This window comes from Pristis pectinata, chromosome 5, assembly GCF_009764475.1.
Source record: "Pristis pectinata isolate sPriPec2 chromosome 5, sPriPec2.1.pri, whole genome shotgun sequence".
NCBI classification, from domain to species: domain Eukaryota; kingdom Metazoa; phylum Chordata; class Chondrichthyes; order Rhinopristiformes; family Pristidae; genus Pristis; species Pristis pectinata.
Window position 1 is genome coordinate 54,967,365 of NC_067409.1, and position 27,869 is coordinate 54,995,233.

The window sequence follows — 27,869 nt, forward strand, 5'->3', positions numbered from 1 at the left end:
GACCAATATTCTGGCAACTAGTGCTAGAGAACCCCGGGTACTTATGCTAGGCCCCTAATGGGGCTCAGGTGTGTGTCGTAATGCAATTAGTCGTGCAGGGAATCCATGTGCTACCCAACAAGGCATCATCAAAGGAGCCAAATTGAGGCCAGTACTTGGAACCATGACACATATATTTATGCACATCTTGGATATGCCTTCTAAGCTTATCCCTGTACCTGAGCTTCTTATAACTGGGTTGTATATTTTAGTATGGCTTGTGGATTGATTAAACAGCAAACCATAGACAGCAAGAATAAGTAAGTAATTTTTGTGTTGAAAGACTATAATGATATGGTATTGCAAGAATTAGTCTTGGGATGTATGCGTTTTAACTAAGTGGTAAGAAAAGGCAAATGGAATATAATGTGGAAAAGTGTGCAGTTATCCACTTTGGTAAGGAAAGGAGAAAAAATCTTAAATTGTGAAAGTCTAGAAATATTGATGTTCAGGTGGGCTTGACTATCCTGATACAGGAATTATGGAAAATTATCAAGAAGGCACAGAAATCTAATAGTGACTGAGTCATTATTAAAAGTTTATATAAGAATACTACAGCAATTTTATGGGGCCTTGATGAGACTTCTCTTGAAGTGTTGTGTATTTTTTTTTCCTCCTTAGCTATGTGAGGATATACTTGCTTTAGGGGGATCATTTTGAAGGCTCACAAGGCTGAAGCCTGGAATGGAGGATTGGTCCAGGAAAAAAAAAGATTGAATACACTAGCTCTGTATTCCCTATAGTTCAGATAAAAATGAGATCTCAATGAAATACTTGAATGTATTTTTAGAGTAGATGCTCAGAGGATATTATCTTTGGTAGGAAAGTCTAGAATACAGAATAAGGGATAGGTTAGGTTGGATTGAAATGAGAAGAGATTTCTTCACCCAATGTGTTGAGAATCTTTGAACTTCTCTACCTTGAGGTATGCAGATGCTTAAAAGTTGAGTAAGCATAAGTATTTGTGAATACTAGGGAAATCAAGGAACATTGATTCAGTGTAAGAAGGTCAACCAAAGTGGAAGATCAGTCATGCTTTATTTTGGATTGCAGAGAAAGCCTGAAGTGTGGAATAGCCTATCCTTGCTCCTAATTCTAGTGTCCTGAGGGTCTTGTATCTGCTTTACATAATTAATGCACCTTGATCTTCATTGATGTTCTTGTTGCATCACTTGGTAACAGCAAGGTATTCAACTACTCAAAGTCAAATTAAGTCAGTACTATTATTTATGCAAAGTTCAATAGTTGGCAGTTCTTTCTAAACTTTTCACATTGAAGATATTGGAGAAAAATCACTCAAAGTATCCCTGCTTATTCTGCCAATCCTCCAGGTTCAATCAACTTTAGCAAAATACTCTCAAGCAAAAATAAGCAAAATTTCGGACCATCTGCTCTTGCCCTAAACATCTCCACTCTTTTCCCTTCCCTCTGTTCATCATTTGTTTTGATAATTTTCCTTTCTCTCTATTGATCAATGCATAGGCTTTCACTGTCTTCAAAGTCTCGAATAGAGAGAAGTGTTATAAAAGTATATATATGTAATATATTATATACCCCCCAAGCCTGCAATCTTGCCAGGAAAATTTTATGGTTAATATGGCAAAGCCATAATGGCCTTTATCTCAAATCGAATGTTTATCTAGCTTTTTGTCTGGCTCTTTTGCATAATTTACCTGTTTTGACATGGACTCTACCACACACCGACAGACCTGTGAGAAGAATGTCCTTAAGTTGTGCTTCAAATTCATTTTATAACTAATGCAGTTCTGACATATTTCAAGTCAAAAAGCTTACTCATCTCTTCAATTTTCCTTTTCTAGTTGATCTCCCATCATTATATATACAACATGCTTCAATATACACATTCTTAGATACAACTCCACTAAAATCTGTCATTTATTCACATCACTCTGAATGCTGCCAAACTTTCACAAAGTTTCAGGCCATTGGAAAATATTATAAGTTATAGCAGCCTTCTCTCTTTTTTAAGACATCAGTGATCCAGAAGCAACAATATTGCAAATGGTCATTGTGACCCCATCCAATTATCCTGAATAAACCTTCTGCTATTGTGGAGACAGTTTTAAGTACAATTGGCTAATTCATCAGAAATTACACAACTCACAATGTTGTTTTACTGTCATATGTTGAATCTTTTCAACGCTTTCTGGAAATGCAACTATGTTACATTTGCCAAGTACTAACGTCTAAATTAACCTTGTTATCTCTTTGCAACCAGTTCATCTATGATCATTATTCATATTGTTTACAGAACAAGGGTATGGTGGCAAAATGGGAATGTCACAGGGCTGACATTTATGATCCAGACCTTAGTACAAATTCCACCATGGCAGCTGGGGAACTTAAATGCTATTATTTAGGTGTGTTTAAAAAGGCTGAGGTTACCGATGCTGACCACGATTGAGGTATTGGATTGGGGTAAAAACACATCTGATCACGAATATCCTTTCGAAATGGCAATCTGCTGTGTTTACCCAGTCTGCCCTCTGTGACTCCAGGCTCTCAGCAATATGATTGATTCTCGGCTGCTCTCCGAGATAGCGAGTGAGCCAAGCGAGTGAGCCAAGGGCAGTGAAGGATGGGCAGTGAAGGATGGGCAGTAAATGCTGGTATTGCTGGCCACATCAACATTCCCTGAATGAGTTTGAAAGAACTCTGCATTTTTGATGAAATGCCTTTAATATTTTTTCTACATTAATGGTGTCAACTTAATTATTATATCGTGCATATTCGAATAAGACGTGATATTGCACATAAGTATAGTTGCAAAGTTTTCAGTTCATCCAAAACTTTGCAATGACACACGCTTCGGTCCAGGTGCGTTGAGTGCCTTCAGAACACGCAATTAAAATTACTCTCGTTTTCCGCGTCCTTCTCGCATTCTTTAACACGTCTCCAATGCCTTAAAGTTTCGCGCAATCGTAATGTTGTGTTTGGTTGAACTGCTTTTTAATCCAACCGCTGATCACCGGATCCGAGCACTGCAAACCAGGTCTGGCGATATTTATTCATGAGTAGACTATCCGCTTGATTCGAAGGCATGATTCAAAATATACACTTGCAGCGTTTTCAGTGAAACCACCCCACTGAAATGTTCTTCTATGTATTGGTTTCTATTTAGACTACAAATTGCAAAAGCTAGTCAAAAAACTGCATGTAGTTGTGGTCCCGAGGGTCAAATCCATCTTTCTGCTTTCATTGGCTACGTTTACTCTACATTAACAATTGTTACCCGGTTCAAACATGACAAAGATCAGTGTGGTGACTGAAGCATGCATTTGCTAGTGGCAGTAAGCCACCTTTTGATAGAAACGAAGCTTCGCCCGGATTCCAGCAGATCCTCTCAAACGCTCGTATCTGATACAGTTTCTGGGGCTTGATAGAATATGAATGACGCTAATCCATACCCAGAGTGTAAAGCGCAACTGTCATTGGAATAGTTGCTCATTGCAAATCCAAGTTGTTCTCCAAATGTAACAGTGACAACGCCTCGAATGTACCGCGTTGACTACCCGATATGCTAAAGGCACAATGTTTGAGCAAACGGAGTAAGCAAAAAGTACGGATCTGAATGTTCGCTCTAAAGGAATCTGATCCTTTTAAATTTAGAGGGAGATGAATGCGATTATACAATTTCAGGCAGGCTTACCAAAGGGCCATATCTTTAGAACTTTATTTCCAATAAAATTAAAAATTAGGGTTACTTTATATACACAAATTGATCCTGCAGACATGAGCCGGTCCTTCGAATTGCGATTAATTTAAAAGTGACCGAACCGGAGATCCCTCTACATAAGTGCTCATATGGAAAGTTGGGTGGAAGGTAAAATCTGTAATAATTAAAAATTCCTAAAGAAATAGGGAAGACTGATTGCAAAACGAGCCTCAAAAGGAGAAAATAATGAATGGAGTTTTAATGTTTTATAGGATGGATGAGATTAATCCCGCAGTTTAATTCCCCATGGTTTCATCCATGTTTGTCGGTGATGTACAGGGAACAGATGCTTTCGTTTATTCAATAGAGAGAAGTGCAAATTAATTCGGTGATTGGCAGTAGAAACCAAGGTGATCTGGTTCAGTTAATGGCCCGTGATCAACTCCCCCTCGAATATAAACAGCGCAGAACGCCCTCTTCATTCAAAGCTGCATGCGGTTTTTATTTTAATATACAAGAGCAACCCTTTAATATACAAGAGCAACCCTTTGCATTTTGTGCTCACGTCTGTCGATATTTTTCAACGTGCTCGTTTTGTTGGAGACTTCCATAAACAGTAGCAGAGACCTACAACTCTAAGTCTGCTTTCCTTTTATTTTAAGAGCCCTTGATTAGGGGGATGAGTCCAATGCGGCTGAAGCCGAATGTCAGGTCTGCTTTGCGCTCGAGTCTAAACTGTGTGTCAGCCGCCGCGGACAATACGCCTGGATTGTGAACATTAGCCAGCTCAAAACACCCGGATCGCCGAGAGAGTTCGCACCTGGAAACCAAGGCGAGAGGACGGTCGCTGGCATCTGCGGTCTGCGCCCTGACAGCGCTACAGTGACCGCCGAGATGAGAGGGGAGATTCCTTCCCCACTTTGGCCGTCTCTCCAGGGACCTGGTTCCTCGACTCCCTCTCTGCCTGTGTGAGGTTGTATTTTGGCGGGGAGGGGGTGGCGGGATTTCCTGATATCCATGCTCGTGTTTCTATGGACTGGACGTGATGTGATATGATGGGCGCAGTCGATGCAAGGACAAGGTAGATGCTGAGACCTTTCCCATATTAACACCGAGATTAACGCGCTGTGGATGAACGGCGCTGCTCTGCGAGATCTTTCATACCCTTGCCGAGCTGGTTCCTTCCTTTGAACTGTTGCCAAAAATCCCTCTAAAGGAAACGAGGAAGGCAAATGCACGTATTAATCTTTCTATATGTGTCTACATATCCATATATTAAGAGAGGGGGCGCCCATCGCCATCGATAGACGCTATCGGGACCCCTGAAGAAGCGAGAAGGAATGCACTGAACTCGGCTCGGCTCAGTCCCCGGACCACAAGGCAGCGGTACCTCGGGACGTTCTGCGAGAGCCCATCTCGGGAGAGATTGGGGTAGGGAGCGAGCGAGAGGCAGCTCCAATGCCAGCCTTCTGATCCCCATTCGCCACCGGTCGAGCTGTGCGTTTGTTTTTTTTCTCTTACAGGATGGATCCTGTGCTCAGGACCTACCGATCTGGACTATTGGTCTGGGTGTTTTGGTGCTCCCTAGGCCGGCTTGGGATGCTGCTTTTGCCGTGGGGCTGGTGTCCTCACTCGGCTCTGGCACTCAAGAACACCGGCACCAGGCTAGAAGCCAAATTCAAGCTGCCCATCATGGGGCTGATGCCCATCAACAAGGCGCTGGCTGTGGAGAGCATCTCAGAGGGCATCTTACCTGCCGTTCAACTGGCCACAGAACACGTCCACAGCAAATTCTTATCAAACACCAGCAGACTGGTCTTGGAGTGGTACGACTCCGAGGTATTTAGAATGGTTATTTTATTTGTGAAGCTGTTGTTTTTATCGCTGTCTGATTTCTCCAATCTGTTTACAAATTAACATAAAAGATTCCAAATTATTTAGGCTGCGGTTCTTGTTTGGAAATGTGAATGCAGATGTACACGCATATCTTTAACATGTCCACACAATAATACTTGCATGGTGCCAAGTATTAATTTTGAATTGTGGTGATTTGCACAATGCGCAATGTATGAATGATTTAACCCTTCATTGGGCTCTGGTGACTATTCGGTTCGTTTTCTGGGCTGTGGTGTGATTTATGCAGTTTTACATTTACTGACCCGCTTTGCCAGTGTGCGTGTTTGTGCAGACCTGTGGGAAAACACCTGAACAATAAGTGAGAGGAATGGGAATAGCTGTGGCTCGTCTGTGTGTTTCTTTCCCCTGTGCCGAATATGAGCGAGTTCCTGAAGCCATTGCATTTATCTGGTTCACAGACGCTCTGCAAGTGCTGGAAATTTGTTCCCCACTGAGTGAACGGCTCCCTCAATGAACTGGCTGAGCAATGGAGCAGCGATCCATTCACTGGTCACAAGCTCACAGAGCAAGCCAGCCGCAAACAGTTAACACTGCAGGCCTCCGCTCTAGCTCTCTGTCGCCGAGAGATTTGGGGCATGGGTGACAATTTACCACGTATCATATGGAAAAAAATATTCACTACTACCTTGAGACGCTGTTCAAATTGTACTTTATTTAATTCAAAGTGGGGAGACACACATTGTCACTCCATTCTCTGGATTTTTAATCTTTGTTTTCGCTTCCTTTTTTTTAATTGCATGCAATGTATATTTGTTTGCCACAGTGGTATTAACGTGTTAGGGGCGGGGATGGGGACGGACCGGGACTGACTGAAGAATACCTGAAGATGGCAGCAGTTTCACATAAAGCGCCGGTCACATTCCCGAGGCAACTGGCGGGCGCGCTTTTTTTGTACCGAGCTTGTGCTGAGGGAAGACAACGCTGCTTCCCTGCCAGAGACACCGGCCAAACACACCCAGCAGTCAGTACCAGCCAGCGCAGCGGTCCCTCAACTGGCCGCAGAATTGGGGGGAGTGACGCCAAGCAGACGAGGAGGATGATTCGATTTTTTTTTTGTCCCCAAATGTTTCCTAAATCAATTACAGCATTCGTTTCTGAATGGGTTTTGTGCTTGGGTTGGATTTTTGTTATTCGTAGAGGCTGATGCATAAACTCACATCGTGCAGTAGAATAAAATGAAACGGTATCTGGAATGATTCCGAATGGAAGTGTTGTCAGACAACGCTCTTTAATAGTGGTAGTGATGACTTTGACGGTCACTTGGAATAGGCGTGGAGGTGATTCCTCTAAATGTTGACGGCGACAGGTGGTTGGTTAGCAGATGTCCTGCACCCACGGACTATCCATATAGTTCGTTGAATCAGATAATGATGAAGTGAAAAGGCCATTGGGCCCATCTTGGATCATGTATCCAGAGATCCCAATGGCTCCTTTCCCTCCACTGAGGCATAAATTTACTTCACGCATGTTTTCAGGTTGTACCCTCACTATGCCACTTAGTAGCTCATTCAACATGCTAACTGTTGTTTTTAAATGATCAAAAATAACCTGTTATTAGTTTGAACATTTTACTCTAGTTTGGAAAAACAAGTGCAATGGGTTAATTTTCTTGATACAAGTAACTAACAGTTTAATAATATCACCTTTTCCTGATGCCTCACTTTTAGGATGAAACAAACAAGTTTCTCTAAACTTGCTGCATAACTCGGCTTGGATACAAAGGAGCATCCTTGTAATTCTCTCTGTGCTGGCTCCAAAGCTTGAATGACTCTCTTGGATACCATAACAGGACAAAGTATCAGAGTACTATAAACATTTGATAATCATTTCTTCTATTTTGGCTTGACAGTTCTGCAACGTATTAGCCTTATTGGTGCTCTGCATTGATTTTTATGTATTGAAAATGAAATCCACAAAGTTTTTTTTACCTCGAAGTAAATGCTACTTACAAAGGGGCAGAGGGATTTAATACTTCAGATGTCAGCATCAGCCTTGCCCATGCAGTAATGTCTCCTACACTATTCACTACAGCATGGTACATGGTCCAGCATCCACATTTCTCTTTGTTTCCTTATGACATTTGGAAACTAGAGTATGTGGGGGGTGGGTGGGGTGGGGGGGGGGGAATCCCACATGATCAGAAGGGGAACATTAAAGCTTCACATAGACAGTATCGGCGGGCAGGATTGAACTCTCATTGCTGCAGCTACGAGCCAACAACTCTAACTGCACTACTATGTTACTGCATCAGCTCCCTTCCTTTATGTACACTTTTCTGCATTATTATTCTGCCTGTTACCATAGTTGGCTTCATACAAATAATGCTTAAAATGCTCAGCTGTCTGGGCAGCACACGTGGAGAAAGAAAACTACAATTAATTTTTCAGATCAATAATCTTTCATTCAAACTGGAAGTAGAAGTTGGGAATCAAACATCTTTTAATTTGCAGAGAAGGTGGAGAGAACAAAGGGCATGTCTGTGATAAGGTGGAGATCAAGAGGGGGGCAAATGATGCAATTGGTGGTGGTACTTGCTGACAGAGGAAGGTAAAGGCTTGTTAATCACAGATGGTCTGCCCAGAGAAGAAGTTGATTCTTGGGTTCACATGGAGCTTCCTCTACTACCACTGTCCTGCTTAATTTAGAAGCAAGTAGCTTTTCTGAGGATGCATAATATGGAGCTCCACCTCGTGCTGTTGCATATCTGGAGAACCTTTTGGAGTCTGATAGGCCCGAGCTTGGCAAAGTAAGAATGCTGTGAATCGGCATATTGGTGCTTAACGTGTCATATTTTCTGCTGAAGTTGTCAACGTGACCAATTGCTGCACAACATGTTGGTTGTGGATGATCACATCAAAAGGCATCAATGTGATCCTGTTCTCCAACTCCACTGATTAGACACTATTGATCTCCATCTCTTCAGTAACTATCAATTTTAAAGTCTGTGGAGGAATACCTATATCCTCTTCAATGTTCCCTGCTCACTTGACACAGGCTTCACACAGCAGAATTGGTATAGGATGTTAGCAAGTTTGTTGCAACCATATTCACCTTTTTCTGATTTGATTGGGCCACTAAAGCATTTCATGCACTGAATCTAGGAGGCTTAGTACACTGCTGTTATCAACCAATTCAGGCATTCCTCCTTTGTTGAATCAGCACTTTTCTCCCCTATTCCACCAGAAGTATACTTAGCTCCTACTTCTCACTGCACTGAAAATGCTCTGTTGAATCTTGCTGCAGCAGTGTCCAACCTGATACGATCAAAGCACTTGACCTTTAATAAACTGCCATTTTTGAATCAACACTTTAAACTGTGATTGTGTGCTTCTAGTGCACAGTATCTCTGCTATGTGGTACTCAATGTCAAACATATTGCCATTGTAATGAGGTGGTTCCATGGAAATTGTATAAAGTAAATTGATGAGAGTTTTATCAGGTTTGGCCACCAAACCCAAACATGCCTGGGGGTTATTGACTCCAATCTTTCCTGCAAACTAGACAACTGCAGGTAATGAACAATCAGGGTAGATGTGAAGCCAAGGGCTAGACTGACAAAATTACATTGTACCAACCACTTTTATGAATAAAACAATCAACATTAGTTAATATAAACCTTTTAGAACAATTTAGTTGTGATTTATGAAGTCAGTAAATTGTCCCGCAGAGTAAAGATGTTTAAGATGGAAAGTTTAAAAACAGAAGAGCTTTTTTGAAGCCAGTTGACATTTTTGATTCTTTAAGCTTGGTTATGGGTAATGCTCTCAAGATTTGGACCTAACTGGAATTGCGAGATAATACCTATATTTATTGCAAATGAAAAGCTTTTGTAGTTAAAGGTATAATGTTGGGTATTAATGTTTAAAGCCAGTTACTCTACTTGAGTTAGAGAAAGAAATGTCTTTTTAAATGTCCAATTAAATGGCATGTGTAAATCTAATTCAATACTTTTGTGCACAGGACTGGCCTCCTGACTTGAAGGGTATACTTTGGACTGAGGGAAAGCAGTGAAGGTTCACCAGATTGATTCCCAGGATGGAGGGTTTGTCCTACGAGGAGAAATTAAGCAGACTGAGTATAAGCTCAAAAGAATGGGAGGTGATCTCATTGAAATATATACGATTCTTAAAGGGCTTGGCAGGGATGATGTTTCGTCTGGTTGGGGTGTCTAGAACCAGGTGTCACATTATCAAAATAAGGAATTGGCCATTAGGACAAATAGAAAGAAAATTCTTCACTCAGAGTAGTGGGAATTCTCTACCCAATTGGGTTGTGGATGTTGGCCCACACCTTTTATTTCTATCAGTATTACAATTATATCAAGATTCATAAATATGGATATCATTTTGTTTTGGGCAACTGAGTCCAGTTTATAACTTGAAGTTTTAACTGTAAGATGAATCTAATTGAAATGTTTTTTAATTGTCAGTTTTGCAGAACTTTACAAACATAGGAATTACTGGGAGAGAAGATTTTTTTTAAGTTCAACCAAAAGCATAAATACAAATGTAAAGATCACTTTGCAGATTTGCCCACAGTGAGTGGAGGAAACCTATAATGCTTGAATTGTGTCAGAATGGAGGAACACTTCTTATTTTCAAGTGCAGTTGGTATTTTTGTTTAATGGTTTGAATATAACTACATTAAAAATCGTCTTTATCATTTAATTAAACAAAACTGCAGAGCATCTTGTGGAAGCTGTGAAGGTAATTTCAATCCTCTAGCAGGTGGATTTGAGTGTGAAGTGAAGTTTAAAACAGATTACTTCCCAATTTAATGGGCAGTGACGGGTGATGAATCCCTTCTTGGGAGGCAGGCGGAGTAAAATTTAAAGCACCTGCCTCACTCCACTTCCACAGGCATTTTTTAGACTAGAAATTAATCGATATGTTTAGCCTCAAGAACAGCCTGCTGCAAACTTCAGTAGGATCATGCAATGATTTTAGAGAAAGAGAAGAGAGATCCTTTCTTTGTTGCTTTCCATCATTACAGAGCTGGTTTGTGGGTTTAAGCTCCCGAATATGGTGGGGGGTGGTTGTCAGGACCAGGACTGGTCTCAAGGGGGACCAGTCACGATGGTTAAGAATGTAGGGAGGGCATGGCTGAGGTTGGATCTCCATGGCTTGGATCCTGGTCTGGAGGTCCTCTTTAAGTAAAGTTGAAGTCTGCCTTAGAAATGCTGTGAAGACTTGCAATTGCATGAGTGGCCTGTACCATCACAGTCAAAAGTATGTGATTCAAAATACCTTAAAGTAGCATGCAAGCGTGTGTTTTGTTCCACTGGACACCACTATGCATTCCGGGCTCCTCCATTTATTAGTGCGTCTGATGCATAGCCCATTAGGAAAATCTGAGACTGTGCAGCTTGAAGTAACCCCACTGTTTCCCTTTGCAATTGAAATTGAACTGCACAGTGCACAAAAAGCAAGGCTCTATGTGAGGTAATTTTTAGACACTTTTTATCCATTTTGATCAGTTTCTCGGGACCCCAGGATCCTAACAGGGTAAAAAGGGATAAATAGATGACTCCATAGGGTTTGCATATCCACAGCATTATTTGCTCGCCAGTTGGAAGACTGGTACTTCAGTGAGCATACCTGCTTTCCTCTCCATGACCAATAAGCCTCTTCTCCCACTTCCACAATCTATGACCCCATCTCATCTTGCATGATCTCTTCAATAGCCCCACCCCACTTCTCTCTGCTCCCCAGCTTCTGCCTTGGTGCTGCAGGCTTTCTGACTGGCAGGAAGGCCATTGAACTGGCTGGCTGCTAGGTGTGAAATCTTGTGGGGGGAGGAATATTACCATATGTCCCACTGTTAATTTCAACTGGATGTCAGTGAGACCCTTGTTTACAGCCTGGAAATCTTTCCTCCAACTCCTGCAACCCTTTCTACCTCTCTGGGTATATTGAATGTTTTTTTAGCATGCAAATGTTTGCCACTCAAGTTTGGATATGAAATAAGTTGACGAAGATTTTTTTTTCAATGCCAGCTAAATAGGTTATCAGGAAAATAAATTGAAATAATCCTATTTCATTCTTAGTACTTGGTGAAGAAAACTATACAAATTTATATTAAATTTAGTCTGATTTTAAAACCAGCTACCTCATCTGTGCAAACAAAGATGACACTGATATAGTTGTAATGTTGAGTTGGTCAGTGGGGGCAGGAAGTGAGGGGTTGCTGCTCTACTGAGACTGCAGTTTGAAATAATTTGGGATTGATAATTCTTATCCAGGAATTGAGAAAGTAAGGTGCTGGACTGAATTGATAATGAGTAGAATTGTGGCAGAGAGAGAATTCCTTTGGCCCATAGTGTTTGTACGAGTTGAAAAGGAGCTATCCAGGTCAACCCATTTCCCAGCATTTGGTCCATTTGCCTTGTTGCTTGCGGAACTTCAGGTGCACATCTCAGCACCACTTAAATGCAGAATTTCTGTCTCTACTCTCCTTTTAGACAGGCAGAAACAACCTCATGGGTGAAAAAGAAAATCAACCCAACCCTCTAATCAGTTTTATAAGTAGTTTAGGTTTTTGTATCCTAGTTACGGTATATAACTCTTTGCGAATGAAAGTATATCCTCCCTATTCACTCTCTCCAGGCTTCTTGTAATCTTATACATCTTGATTAGATCTTACCTTAGAATCTTTGATTTGAAAAAAAAAATAGCTTCATTTTATCTATGCTTTCCACATCTTGTGATTCCCACTTGTTGAAAAATGTACTGAGCTGTGCAAGACTCAACTGACAACACCCTTATGGTCATATATGGAAGAAGTGACATTTGGAGAGTGAATCACTGCTCTTGTGAATCTTCTAACAGACTTGGAGGATGGAATTGCATGGGTTAGATAAAAGCTACCTGCTCTTTTATCCATATATTGCATGGCATGAGTTATTTCAGGAGAGCAGAATACCATTGTAATGTGATTTACCTCTAAATGTGCAAGAAAGCAAAGGAAGATTTCTAAAGTAGATTTTTGTTTCTCCTTGCACTGTCTTTTTTTAAAAAAACAATAAATCAACCTATCTGTGCTGTTCTCAGTTGAATGTAATATTAATGAAAAATTGGAACTGGCAGCAAAAATTAGAAAGTGCTAGTTCCCAATCCGCATGTGAATACCAATGAAGTCCCAAAGTAGGGCACAAATAATAGGAAACTGGGACACCAGTTGGTTCTCTTGTGCCCTTGATACATTGAACATTGTATCCAAGGCCACCCATGGAACTAATCGGTTTCATAAAAATAGTGGAATGTTTTCACTAGTCAAACGTATAAAGATGGTGTAGTTTTGTTATTTAAAATATTAGTTTATTCAGTCATTGTCAACATGTGTCCAATTGTATTCAAACTGCACTAGCTTCCAAAGGTCTTGCGTATTAGAGTCTGAAAGTTATTGAGTCAGAGAGCACAAATAGGACCTTTGACCAATCACATTCGTTCTGACCATCAAGTACCTTTCTATATTAATCTCATTTACTAGCACTGGGTCTTGTAGCATACGATGCCTTGGAGAGTTTTGCACCACATATAGAAGTTATTCAGCTCCCTGCATGTAAGTCTCTAGTGATTTGATTACATAGCAGTATCAATTTTCAACACTACAATTATTGCTAGAGTGACTATTTTAGGGTCATTTTGCATCACTTTGGGGGAAAATGGCCAGACACTTTCTGGCATGAATCATGCATTTGCAGTTGCTGGGCTTTCTACAAGAGACATCCATCAAATAATAACATTCACCAAATAATGTTTCTGTTGGAGTGTGTCTAGGAAAATTAGATCACATTGTTAAGCACGTTTTAGTAGCACTGGGATGCTACAAAGGTATGATCTGTCCTGCTATCTTTTGGAGTCCACAGTGGTCCTGACCTTCATAACAATTGCCTAATAATCATGGATTCATATTACTGGATTGGTTTTGAACCCACTGCCCCCTCCCCGAACTTGCTGATGGCTAAGCAATTTACTGAACCTCCAGTATCTGCTCCGACCACCATTCAAACTCGGGTCAGGTCTTCTGAAGACTGATCCAACCAACTGTCACCCATTATCTCCCTCCCCAATCAGACCTCCATATAAATGAATTGCAGTAGCTGGGTATGTTTTGTGTTGGCATTTGAAGCTGATGCTTCATTTGCTGCACGAAGGAAGAGTAATGTCCCATGAACCTAATAAAGATGGCTATATCGAAGTTATTATCGAAGCCCTAGATCCAGCCTCCATCCAGGACAGTACTTTTCTCCCCTCCAAAGAGTTGCTTTTTCATTGCGTCAAGCTAAGCATCCACTTCGAATACCAATGTATATAGTTCAAGGTAGAAAATAAGTATTTGAATAAGCAGCAGGCCTCTGGATTTAAGTATACACAGTGCACATTGCAAAGGGCTGCTGCACTCAAGCTTTAGGTAGGAGGCCTTGGGTGTTGCTGCAGCTTGCTGCACCAGTCCCAAAACCAAAACTATTGTTACTGTGGCACCCTACCTTCTCCAGGTCTCTACATTCACTTACATTTGGGGAAAAAAACCTGTAAAATCCTTTTGAGTTCTGATTCCAGACTCTCTTTATGATAAGTGTGGGGGGATAATTCTCTGAATCTCTTCCATTCTTTTGGCGATGAGCACAAATTTGTATCCATCCACACCTCAAAGACATTGAGTTTTGCGATTTTGATTTCGAAGTTTTTTTTTCACACCTCTGTCAGACCTTTCCTCTGTCTTTCAAGTAAAAAGAGATTAATTTCCCCAGATTTTCCTCAGAACTATGTTCTTTGCTCTGGTGAAGTCTTCTATCAATGACCTTCCTAACATAGGATACCCCGAACCCAAAAAAAAACTTCTAAATGCAAATTGACAAAGCATTTTGTACAGATTTAACATTGTTGTCTTTGGTTTGGAATTCAACGTGTTTCTTTCTAAAAATCCATGGTTCAGCAGGCATTTCTCAAAATAAAATGTTATTAACTTGCCCATCTGCTTCAGAAGATCTTTGTAATAGAACCACAAGGTCTCTGGAACATGGAACAGTACAGCACAGGAACAGGCCCTTTGGCCCACAATGTTTTGCTGAACTAATTAAACTAGTAATTAAAGGCCTAACTAATCCCTTCTGTTTATACAACGTCCATATCCTATGATTATTTGCACATCCATGTGCCTAACTAAGAGCCTCTTGAACACCTTTTGTTGTATTTGCCTCCACTACAAGCCTTGGCAGTACATTCCAGGCACCCACCACTCTCTCTCTCTATATATTTAAAAAAAACTTGCCCTGCACATCTCCTTTGAACTTTTCCCCTCTCACCTTAAATGCATGCTCTCCAGTATTAAACATTACAACCCTGGGAAAAGATACTGGCTGTCTATCTATGCCTCTCATAATCTTATAAACTTCTATCAGGTCTCCTCTCAGCCTCTGCAGCTCCAGAGAAAACAATCCAAGTTTGTCCAATCTTTCCTCATAGCACATGCCCTCTAATCCAAGCAGCATCCTGGTAAACTTCTTCTGCACCCTCTCCAAAGGCTCCACATCCTTCCTATAATGGGGCAACCAGAATTGAACACAATACTCCATATACAGCCTAACCAGAGTTTTATAAAGCTTCAATATCCTGACTCTTGAACTCAGTACCTCGACTAATAAAGACAAGCATGCCATATGCCGCCTTTACCACCCTATCAACCTGTGCAGCCACTTTCAGGGATCTATGGACTTGGCCGTAAGATCCCTCTTTACATCAACACTATTAAGGGTCCTGCCACTAACTGTGTACTGTCTTTATACATTTGATCTCCCCAAGTGCAAAACCTCACACTTGGCTGGATTAAACTCCATCTGCCATTTCTCTGCCCACATCTGCAAGGTGATCTATATCCTGCTGCATCCTTTAGCAACCTTCTGCACTATCCACAACGCCACTAATCTTTGTCTTGTCTGCGAACCTTCTAACCCACCCATCCACATTTTCATCCAAGTCATTTATATATTATCATGAACAGTGGCAGTCCCAGTACGGATCCCTGTAGAATGCCACAAGTCATGGACCTCCAGCCAGAATAAATCCCATCAACCACTATCCACTGTCTACTATGGGCAAGCCAATTCTGAATCCAAATGTCCAAGTCACCGTGGATCCCATGCATCTTGATCTTCTGGATGAACCTACTAGGAGGGACCTTTTCAAATGCCTTACTAACATCCATGTGGACAACATCCACAGCTCTAGCTTCATCAATCACCTTTGTCACCTCCTCCAAGATCTCTATCAAGTTAGTAAGATGTGACTTGCTCCACACAAAGCCATGCTGACTGTCCCTAATGAGGCCATAATTTCCCAAATGTTCATAAATCCTAACCCTAAGAATCCTCTCCAATAGCTTCCCTACCACTGACGTGAGACTCACTGGTCTATGGTGTCCAGGATTATCCCTTTTTCACCTCTTGAACAAAGGAACAACATTACCTACTCACCAGTCCTCCAGGACCTCATCTATGGCTAGAGATCTTGGTCAAGGCCCCAGCAATCTCACATCTTGTCTCTCTCAATAACCTGTGGTATATCCCATCAGGCCCTGGGGACATCCACTTTAACATCTCTCAAGAGACCCAATACTACCCCTTTCTTTATCTCAAAATTAGCACGCTTGACACTGAATGCACTATCCTCTGTGTTCTCCTTGGTAAACACCAATGCAAAGTACTCATTTAGGACCTCACCCACATTCTCTGCTTCCAAGCACATGTTCCCTGCCTTATTACTGAGTGGTCCTACCCTCTCCCTAGTTATCGTCTTGCTCTTGATGTATGTACAGAATGCCTTGGGATTCTCTTTAATCCTGTTTGCCATGGCCCACCTGGCTCTCCAAATTCCCTTCTTGAGTTCTTTTCTAGCTTCTTTATAATCCTCAAGGGCTCACTTTGTTTTTTACCTTCCTAAACCTTAGATAATCTTCCTTTTGTGCATACATCAGGTGTAATGCAGGGTTTCGACCCGAAATGTCGCCAATTCCTTTCCTCCCACAGATGCTGTATGACCTGCTGAGTTCGTCCAGCAGATTGTTGCAATTTTAATTGTGTCCATGCAGAGCAGTTGCCTCATGGCGCCAGAGACTCGGGTTTAATCCTGACTTCCTGTGCTGTCTGTGTGGAGTTTGCACGTTCTGCCTGTGACTGCTTGAGTTTCTTCTAGGTGTTCTGGTTTCCTTCCACATCCCAAAAATGTGTAGGTTGGTAGGTTAATTGCCCATTTGAAATTGTCCCTAGTGTGTAGGTAAGTGATAAAATCTGGCGAGAGTTGATGGGAATGTGGGGAGAATGGGGAAAAAAAATAGGCTTGGTGTGCATGGGTGTTTGATGATCGGCATGGACTTGGTTGGCCAAAGGGCCTGTTTCTGTGCTGTATCTCTCTATGACTCGTGTAGAGAAGTTGGAGATGATGGAAAGTGGATTTTGCTTGTGTTCACATTAATCATATTAACTTGTATCTCCTTATGGCACAGAAGGAGGCCATTCATCCCAGTTAATCCATACAGGCTCTGGGCATACCCGTTGGTCCCATTGCTCCACTTGCCTCTCTTGCAATTTGTACTGTATACACTTAAATCCAGAAGGTCGCTCTATTCTCCCTCATATGGTCATTAACTCCCCCCGATTCTCCTGCTACGCACCTACACTAGTGGCAGTCTATAGTTGCTATTTGCCATACCAGCAGTTATTTGGAATGTGTGAAGAAACTGGAGCACCTGGGAGAAACCCACATGGGTATAGAGTGAACGTGCAACCTCCATGTAATACCCAAGGTTAGGATCAAACCCCGACTGCTGCTGGAGTCGTGAGGCAGCAGACCAACTGCTGTCCAATTGCTTTCCATTGTGTGCTATGAACTTCTCTAAGCTGGTTGTTGACATCTCCTGTAATTAACTAAACTGTGTTAAAATGGTACCGCTGATGAAAGGCAGCAGAGATGGTTGTGAAGTTGCAGGGAATAGAGGAGGGCTGCTACCTGCGTCTGCTGTTAAACCCTGCAAATCCTGCACAAGTGCCATGTATCTCCAAGGGCTGTGCTTTAGCAGGTGGAAAAGGTCAATGTAATATTACACCATGGTCATGTGGGAACTTTTTGGGTTTGTCTATGGGATATTGAAATGTAGGCAAAAGGAAGGATCTTGGTATAACAAATCGTTGAATATAGCAGGACAGGTAGGAAAGGTGGTTAAGAAAGCAAATAGGATGCTTGCCTTTATTGGCTGAAGCATAGAATATAAAAGTTGGGGATTGTGCTGGAAGTGTATTAAACTAGTCAGGCACAACTAGCATGCTCTGGTTGTCACACTGCAGGAAAGATGTGATAGGACAAGAGAAAGTTCAGATATTGTCAGTGGGGTGAATTATAATTATGATGAAAGACTGACTAGAGTGAAGTGGTTTGAAACAGAAGAGACTGAGGGATGATTCAGTTGTGTATAAAATTGTGAGAGGCTTAGGCAAAAAAGATGTATTGTTTCTGGATTAAATGGTATAAGAATCGAGAGAAAAACATATCACCCAATGAATCGTATGGGTTGGGAAGCCATTGCTTGAAGGAGTGGTGAAGCCAAAAACCCTCATTTCATTTAAAAGTTACCTGGATGAGCTTTTGAAGAGTTGTAACCAGCAGAGCTATGGACCGAGAGCTGAGATTAATGTAAGGTCCATTTTTAGTCAGCATGGACACAATGGGCTGAATGGCTTTCTTCTGTGACATAACTCCACCATTCTACAATGTTGTTCAATTGCGGGTTAATTGTAGCATAAAATTAAAGTTGCTTCTCATTGTGCTTAAACCTCCTGCACCTGTGAACCAGTTCCGTTTCCCAGGTGAGATATCCTACATGTACACTAAACAGTGGAAATAGGCATGGTTGCAATGTCCATATATGACCTTTTGTAACAGGAGAAAACAATAAACATCTCAATAGTTTGAGCTGAGTGCCATGAAATGCACATCATCCAGTCCCTGCACAGTGCTCATTCTCATGTTAATTATGAAGTAGCAATACAAATTGCTGTGAATAAACACATTTCAATATCTTCTAAAGACCAAAGTTTAATGAATAACTTTGCCCTATGAAAATACATAATTATTTTACATCAGTCTCCTAATTTGGACCTTATACTCTCTGGATGAAAGCCTTAAAAAGAAATATCTGGAAGTCTGATCATTGATCCACATCATACGTCTTCAAGCTACTTCTCTCCCATACATTCTCATGCAATCTTCCCCTGTTTTCTCAATAAGAGTGTCTGTTGAAAACAGTGTCTGCCAATGGGTTTGAGATGGGGCCACGTATGACTCACAGCAGTTAATACACCAAACAAAGTAAATTTACTCAGAAAGGAGAGCCTGTTTAAAGAGTGGAGCAAATAAAACTTGTGATCAAAGTACAGCAACTTCAGCCAATAAATTTCACTGGAAAAATGCAGTAAGAGGCGCATAAAATCAATTTCGGGCACTTAGAGTAGCGTAATCACCAGGGATGATTGAGAGGGGAATTACCCAATCATCCCCATTCTGGCTGGGGATAGCATTATGACCATATGCCACCTTTATCAATATAATCATAGCCACTCTGAATTTTTTCCTTTTTTTCTTCCTATCTTTAAATACATTCTTCCCTTTCCATTCAGCACTTCCCTCTCTGGCCATCAACTTTTGTATCTCTGTATTGACACCGAGCATCATTGCAACATAACAGCATTTTTTTTTTGCCAGTATTTTAAAAATACAATACTTCATTTCTCATTTTGATTCTGTTTATAAGTATTTATAACCAAAACTTGTCACAAAGAATGATTTATCTTGCCTTATGCCCAACTTGGTGTTTTATCATGTGAGCTTAGGCCTACAGCTAGGCTTGTAAATTTAAAACTGCAAGCTTGAAAAGGGAAGTGTAAAAAGGAAAATCAGTTTAAAAAGTGAAAAGAAAACGTGTGGCGTTCGTTACTCTTGGTTAAATTCTCACAGAATTAGCACCAAGTTGGTTTTCTGAACTGCACTTGAATTAGCATTGAGAGTGAGGAGTACTGAATTTTTCAGTTGCCTTATCTTTTTCTGACATCAATCCATACCAAGGTAACTGGTTGGAAAGAGCTTCCACGTATTAGGATTCTTTATATTTTGAGTAGAAGGTTTATATAGATTAGAAGCAGTATGGAATTCAGCAATCTCAATTAACAAGAGGGGGAAGATGAGAGTAAGCTTGCAGGGAACATAAAAAAACTGACTGCGAAACCTTCCACAAATATCTGAAGAGAAAATGATTAATGAAGACAAATGTTTGTCTCCTACAGACAAGAATGAGGGAAAATTATAATTAAGAGCACAGTAATGGCAGAACAATTAAACACAAACATTGGTCTGTCTTCAGAAAAGTCTGAAACCTTCTGGATTTGTCAGGGAACCAAGGGTCTGGAGGGTAGAGCAAGGAACCGAAGGAAATCAATATTAGTAAATAGTGCTCAGGAAAATGGACTAAAGGCTGACAAATCCTCAGGGTCTGGTACTCAACATTTCAGTGTACTAAAGCAAGTGGCCCTGGAGAAAGTAGATGCATTGTGGTGGTCATCTTCCAAAATTCTTTAGATTCTGTGCAATTCTGACATATTGGAGGATGACGAATGTAATCCACTATTTTAAAAAAGGAGGGGGAATAAGCAGGAATGTACAGATTAGTAAGACTAACCAGTCGGCAGAACACACACCAGTCCTCATTGAGGGGTCAGTGGTGGAAAGGGTAAACAGCTTCAAATTCTTGGGCGTCAACATCTCGGAGGATCTATCCTGGGCCCAACACATTGATGCAATCACGAAGAAGGCACAGCAATGGCTCTACTTCATTAGGAGTTTGAGGAGATTTGGTATGTCACCAAAGACTGTTACAAATGTCTATAGATTTACGGTGACTGGTTGCATCACAGCCTGATATGGATGCGCCAATGCACAGGATTGCAAGGGGGTTCATCATAGGCACAACCCACCACCATCGTGGACATCTTCAAGAGGCGATGCCACAAGAAGGCGGCATCCATCATTAAGGACCCTCACCATCCGGGACATGCCGTATTGTTGTTACTACCATTGGGGAGGAGGTAGAGGAGCCTGAAGACCTACACTCAATGACTTAGGAACAGCTTCTTCCCCTACGCCATCAGATTTCTGAATGGTCCATAAACACCACCTTGTTATTCCTTTTTGCACTATTTATTTGTAATTTATAGTAATTTTTATGTCTTTGCACTGTACTGCTGCCACAAAACAACTAATTTCACGTCATATAAGTCAGTGATAATAAATCTGATTCTGATTCAGTGGTAGGGAAAGTGCTAGAATCTATTATCAAAGATATAATAAGACCGGTTTTAATCTAGAAAACATTAATTGGACAAAGTCAGCATGGGTCAATGAAAGAACGATTATGCATATCTGGGGTGCTTTGAGAATGTAAATGGTAGAAGAGATAAGGGATAACCAGTGTATGTTGTGTATTTAGACTTCCAGAACGCTTTTGATGAGGTTAGTGTGCAGCATTGAAACAAATGGTATTGGGCATAAAATACTGGCATGGCTTGAGAATTAGTTGACAGACAGGAAACAGAAGGAATAAATTATTTTTCTTGGTAGCAGGCAGTGACTAGTGGAGTGCTATAGGGATCAATGTGTGAGTGTCAGCTAGTCACAATATATATCCATAATTCTGATGAGGAAATTAAAGGCGACATTTCCAAGTTTGCAGATGACACAAAGCTGGTGGGGAGGGTGTGGAGTTGGGGTGGTGGAATGTGAGCTTATGGGAAAGAAGCAAGAAGACTTTAAAGTGGTTCAGACAAGTTGTGAGAGTGGGCGAATGCAGTTTTAAGTGAATAAATGTGAGGTGATCCATTTTGGTTCTAAATAGAGAAAGATTGCCGTCTGAGTGTGAAGGACTGAGAATAGGGAAGGTGCAATGAGAGCTGAGTGTCTTCACACGTGAGCGGCTGAAAGCAAGCATTCAGGTGCAGCAAGCAGTAGGGAATACAAGTGCTACGTTGGTCTTTGTTGCAAGAGGATTTGGGTACAGAAGCAAAGATGTCTTGCTGCAGCTATACGGGTGAGCCCCATCTGGAATCCTGTGCAGTTTTTGTCATGTTATCCAAGGAAGTGACGGGCAGGTTTCCTAGGCTCAGTCCTGGGATGGCAAGACTGAAGTACGAGGAGGGATTGGGTTGAAAGGGCCTATATTTATGGGAGTTTAGAAGAATGAGATAGGATCTCATAGAAACCCATAAAATTCTGAAAGGACTGGATAGACTCGGTACAGGGAGGATGTTCTTGATAGCGGGGATGTCCAGAACCAGGGTAACAGCTCAGAGCACAGGGTGCGTCATTTAGAACCGAGATCAAGAAAAGATTTCCTTACCTAGAGGGTGGTGAACCCATGAAATTCTCTGCCCCAGAAGGCATTGAATATTTTCAAGGAATGTGTAAATATATTTCTTAATGCAGAAGGGGTCAAGGGGCATGGAGAGAAGGCGGGAACAGAACATTGGAATAGCTGATCAGCCATGATCGAGCCAAATGGTGGAGTTCGTTGAGCAAGTTGCCTACTCTTGCTCCTATTTTTCATGTCTCTATATTTAAATTATCAGGATTTCATTTCAATGGAGAGGGATGTTAATGAGCATTATAATAATGTAGTATCAGTGCAATCATGAGGAAACTACTAAAGTAATTTCTTGAAGCATGAAATATTATAGAGCTAGAATATATATATTTTTTGAAATCCTTTTTACATTTTGCATTTTTAATATCAGTTCCATGAAATGATGTTACCTGGAAGAAAAAGTGTCTAATGTAATAGAGGCATGACCAGAAAGGGGACAAACAAATGATCAGTGTTCTATCTTCGGGTACAAAGCTATGAATATTTCTGTTTACCTCCTTCTCTTTCAGTTTCAGTTACACCACATATCATTTTTGAACCAAGTGCTCTACTGGCAAAGCAACCTGTTCCCAGGTCTTTGCCAACATCACTCTTTAACCATCTGCCTGGAGGTTTGTGTGTGTCAATGCTGACTTGTCGTCAGGTTTTCTTTCTTTCCCACCGACCTTATTTTAAAATTGTTGGAGCAGATCTTTTCAAGTGCATATTGCAGTCCAGGGAAATAGAGGCTTCATTGGAATGTGAACAGTTTGTTCGTACAGTGAAAATGGCATCTTAGTATTCTTGGGTGTTGGTCTTTAAAATTATATGGTGCAGATTTGGCTTTGTCTGTTCAATGAGTTCCTAACTGCAATTGCATATCTGACAAATGATATTTAATTCTGGAGCTAGTGTTTATACAGGGCATGAATGGCATTGCAGGGCTATTAATCTGAACCAAGAGAACCTGGATGTCTGGTGAATCTGCTATTGGTACTGAACAAAGTGGGTTGGTTGGAAACCAATTTTTTTTCCTGTTTCAAATTCAATTTATTTTATAGACATATTTTCTTCACCAGATATTTCTTTAAAACATTGCCTCTTTATCATTGTACAATTGCAATTGAGCTCTTGTCTCAGAATGCATCTTTGCAATGAGTGACTGGGCCATGAAGATAAAGAAGGTCTGAGGTTTGATCTAAGGTGATATCTGAAGTGCTAGTAGAGCTGTTCCAGTTGGTACAAAATTATCATCCAGAATGCATCCTGGGTGTGAATGGTTGGTGTGATGCCCTTTGCAACCAAGTGGTTTACACTTGCTATTGAGTCATTGAATATTTTCAAGGTTGACGTCGACAGTGTTTTGGTCCTTGGGGGAGTCATGGGTTTGGGGAATGGGAAAGAAGTTGGAGTTGAGGCCAAGTCAGGCCAGCCATATTCTTATTGGCTCACAGGGCAGGCTCACTGCCCCTTTTTTTTATGCTCTTGTTTATATTGAAATGTTCACACAGGTAACTGCTACTTGTGAGTGTTTATAGAACATTACTGCAGCAATCCATCAAGAGAGCAGGAGAGAGAAGAAAACTGGTGAAATAAAAATGATTCTCTGTCAAGATCTCTATGGTGGAGAGACTGAGCCTTAATGAGAGACGAGGCAAATTTGTGGTAGATTTATTGAAAATGAGTATGGTTGCACCATGATCTGATTAAATTGCTTAAAATAATTGAGGAATTTGACGGGTCTGAAAGGGAGTCCCTGCAGTACTGGCTCTAAAACCAGAGTGTGGAGTTTAAAATTAAGCTGGTTAAAAGGAATACAGAAAGGAAAAAAAACCACACACGCACAAGGGGATGTGAAAGTGTGAGATATTCTTCATACTAAATTGATAATAAGTTAAAAGGCTCAGAGATGGGAAGGATGGGTTTCAAACAATATGGGGTAATACCAAGTGATATATGTGAGCTGATTGTGTGGGGTTAGGGACATTCAAATTCAAATTTTCTTATTTAAACCTTTTGGAACTGACTTCTAAAACAGCTTTAGGGGACAATTTAAAAAGTTTTATAAAAATGCTCTAGTGACATAGTGATTATAAATTTTGATAATCTGAACCATCTGTTATCATTGAAAGAGGTGCAATAAATTAAAAACCCTCTTCTTTGAGTACCTTTAACCAAGTTTGAAAACCAGAAAGGACCCAAGAGATGTAATTAAGTATATAGACACTTGATTTCAGAATATTCACAATTATGTGGTAGTTTGGATTTAATTTAATTCATTTTTCTTTGAGCAACATAATTAAACTTGTGCTGAGATTTTATTTTGTTAAAGGGGCAGTGCAATGCTTAAAATCTTGAATTTTTTTGATAAACCTATTGTGAGAAAATTAACTAACTTTGTTTGCAACTACCACCTACCACCCGCCAGCTCATGCTCCTCCCCTTCCCCCCCCCCTCCTCTATTCTGGCTTCTGCCCTCTTTCTATCCAGTCCTGATGAAGCATCTGCCTGAAAGGTCGACTGTTCATTTCCCTCCATAGATGCTGCCTGACCTGCTGAGTTCCTCCAGCATTTTGTGCTCGTTGCTGCAGATTTCCAGCAGCTGCAGAATCTTTTGTGTCTCCAACTAACTTTGTTTGCACTCTTCAGTGATTTCTTGAGATTAGAATTTCTATCTTAATTGAACCAGGGGCTCATATCTGATGTACAATATTTGCTAATTTTTATTCATTGCCTTTGGAGGCACAGACAGAGTGAGTGCTCCTGTTCTCTGATCAGCACTAATGCAGTTTTTTTGTCTAAATCAACGACACATAATGACCGAGACGTAATGCCAGTTTTTCAATTCTCAATAAAGATGCATTCTTAACCAGGTATCATTTCATCTGTAGATCTGTGGAAGTCTTAGCTAAATTCTCCTAAATGAGACTATTGAAACTATGTACAAAATCGACATGAGTCTTAAAATTAGCTCTGGATCAGTGGTGAAGTGTTTGCTACATGTCATCTGTTTGCAATTGACCTCAATATTTCTGGCATAGGCAGGGTAAAAATCAGCCAAAGTTTCCATTTCTATTTTGTATCATTTTCCATCCTTCCAAAAAAAAAGTGTCTGTATCCGGACCTTGGCTGTTGAATATGGTTAGACTCTATTACAAAGTCCTCAGTAAATCAATAACTTACCAACCCACCCTGTTCAGGCTCATGTGAAGAGTGGCATCTTGAACTAATGGAAGATGTGTGCCATTATGGAACCTCAGCAAAGAGATGAGGCAGGAAACTGCTCAACAAAATAAAACTGCCGTATGCTGGTCATTACTATTCCGTTAGTTACTGAACAGATTTTGTTTTTTCCCAAAATGCTAGCCTTTAAAGGAAGATGATTTTGTTTGCTTGCTTTAACTTTTTAAATTTGTCCTAGTAAAACTTAGGCAGGCAAAATCAGAACAGAAATGACCATAATAAGATCTGGTACTAGAAGGACTGAAGGTCAGATCGGACCCATTAGTTTGAAAGCAGTGAGGAGTTTCACACCCAATGACCATAAGCTTAATTTAAAACAACAATAGTTCAATGAAAAGTTCCAAATTTGTATTACCTTGTTTAGTACAAAGCCTCAGTATTTGCCAACCATATCAACTTTAGCTAGCAGTGAGATTTAATAATGAAATTAATTTTGAACCAAAATTACGAAAGTAATTTGGAAAGAAGTATATACAGTAATATGATTACAGAAGGATTGGATTGTGAATGAACAGTGCCTGTCAGTGAGTATAAGTGGCCCAGTATACTGATCTCTTCGGGAGCGATGGGATTTATTGAGCAGGTTTGATGAGCAGATTGTGATAATCTGCAGAGGACAGGTCTTTATCCCTTATGACATTCTGCTGATTACTTGACGGATAAAGAAGGTCCCTGGAAAAACCTAGAAAAAGGCAGGGTGGCAAACTTGATAAGCATGGCAGTTTGGGACAGGAGATGTGCGCAGATTCTTTATGTCTTTACTCTGCTTGTTCTCGGAGCTTTGGGAGAACTGCCGATCATTCCAATCCTGGGGCTTTTTCCTGTGTCTCACACTTCAGGATCCACCAACTTCACAGCAGCTGTTCTCCCAGCTATTAACTTGGGTTTGGCCTCTGTAAATAAACACCTGTTTGTTCTAAAGGAATATGAGCTTCAAGTGGTGGTGAAAGATACTCAGGTAATATTTCTTTATGGGATATTTTCTTAAGGATGTGAACAACTTTAAGAAACTATTGATAAAATGTGTATATATTTTACTTGAACAGCATTATGTAAATTATAGAACATAGAACACTACAGCACAGTATAGGCCCTTTGGCCCACGATGTTGTGCCGACATTTTATTCCTGGTCTAGTATCTGTCTAACACTTCCCTCCCACATAGCCCCCCATTTCTCTATCATTCATGTGGTTATCTAAGATTCTCTTAAATGTCCCTAATGTATCTGCCCCCACATCCTCTGCCGGCAGTGCATTCCACGCACCCGCTACTCTCTGTGTATATAAAAAAAACTTGTCTCTGACATCCCCCTTATACTTTCCTCCAATCACCTTAAAATTATGCCCCCTCGTGTTAGCCATTTTCACCCTGGGGAAAAGCATTTACTTATAAATGCTCACATTTGAAAAATCTTTGAAAAGATCTAATATGGGGTTGCTAATTTCACTTATTTAGTTTCAAGGATAGAGCATGGGTTTATGGAAAAGGGTCACAGATAAGTATAGAGATGTTAATCCTCTGAGTAGTTTCTCTCTTGCATTTATTGTCCCAGATATTTACATTAGATGACACCAAAATCGGTGGTATAGTGGACAGTGAAGAAGGTTGTCGAAGGTAACAGGATCTAGATCAACTGGGAAAGTGGCCAAGGGATGTCAGATGGAATTTAACATAGACAAGTGTGAAGTGATTCATTTTGGGAAGTTAAGCCAGGCCAGGACATGCAGTGAATGGTTGGGCCCTGGGGAGTGTTGTTGAGCAGAGAGATGTTGAGTACAAGTACATAGTTCCCTGAATGTGACGACACAAGTAGACTGAGTGTTGAAGAAGGTGTTATGGTCTGCTTGCGCATATTGGCTGAGGCATTGAGTGTAGGAGTTGGGATGTCATATTACAGATCTACAAATTGATGGTTAGATTGCACTTGGAGTATTGTGTGCAGTTCTGGTTGCTGTGCTAAAGGAAGGATGTGATTAAGCAAGAGAGGGTGCAGAAAAATTCAGAAATGTTGCCTAGGATTGAGGGCTTGAGTTATGAGAAGAGGTTGGATTGGCTGGCACTGTTTTAAGATAAGATATCTTTATTGGTCACATGTACACCAAAACACACAGTGAAATACATCTTTTGTGTAGAGTGTTCTGGGGGCAGCCCGCAAGTGTCGCCATGCTTCCGGCACCAATGTAGCATGCCCACAACTTCCTAACCCATACGTCTTTGGAATGTGGGAGGAAACCAGAGCACCCGGAGGAAACCCATGCAGACACAGGGAGAATGTACAAACTCCTTACAGACAGCAGCTGAAATTGAACCCGCTGACCGCTACACTACCATGCCTGCAGCAAAGGAGGCTGAAGTCTGCCCACAAGGTTGAGGTTTATAAAATTGTGAGAGTCATAAATAGGATAGATAGTCACAGTCTTTTTCCCAGGGTAGTAGAGTCTAAAACTAGAGGGCATAGGGGCAAGTTTTTTGTATATACAGAACATGGTGGAATATGGAAGGAGGTGGTAGACATTTGGATAGGTGCGTGGATAGGAAACAATTAGAGGGATA

The 27,869-nt window shown here is 40.9% G+C and overlaps 1 protein-coding gene across 2 annotated transcripts in view; it reads left to right on the plus strand.

The window, feature by feature from the left end:
* The first annotated feature begins 224 nt into the window (after window positions 1–224).
* gabbr2 (gamma-aminobutyric acid (GABA) B receptor, 2) overlaps window positions 225–27,869 on the plus strand; it is a 692,216-nt gene continuing 664,571 nt past the window's right edge. The window contains exons 1-2 of one of the 2 annotated variants that reach the window (XM_052016888.1): window positions 225–299; window positions 4,378–5,554. In XM_052016888.1, the coding sequence (XP_051872848.1) occupies window positions 5,240–5,554 (315 nt within the window). In that variant the 5' untranslated portion in view covers window positions 225–299; window positions 4,378–5,239. Of the gene's footprint in view, window positions 300–4,215; window positions 5,555–27,869 lie in introns of those variants that run through there. The other variant, XM_052016889.1, reaches the window with a different exon arrangement.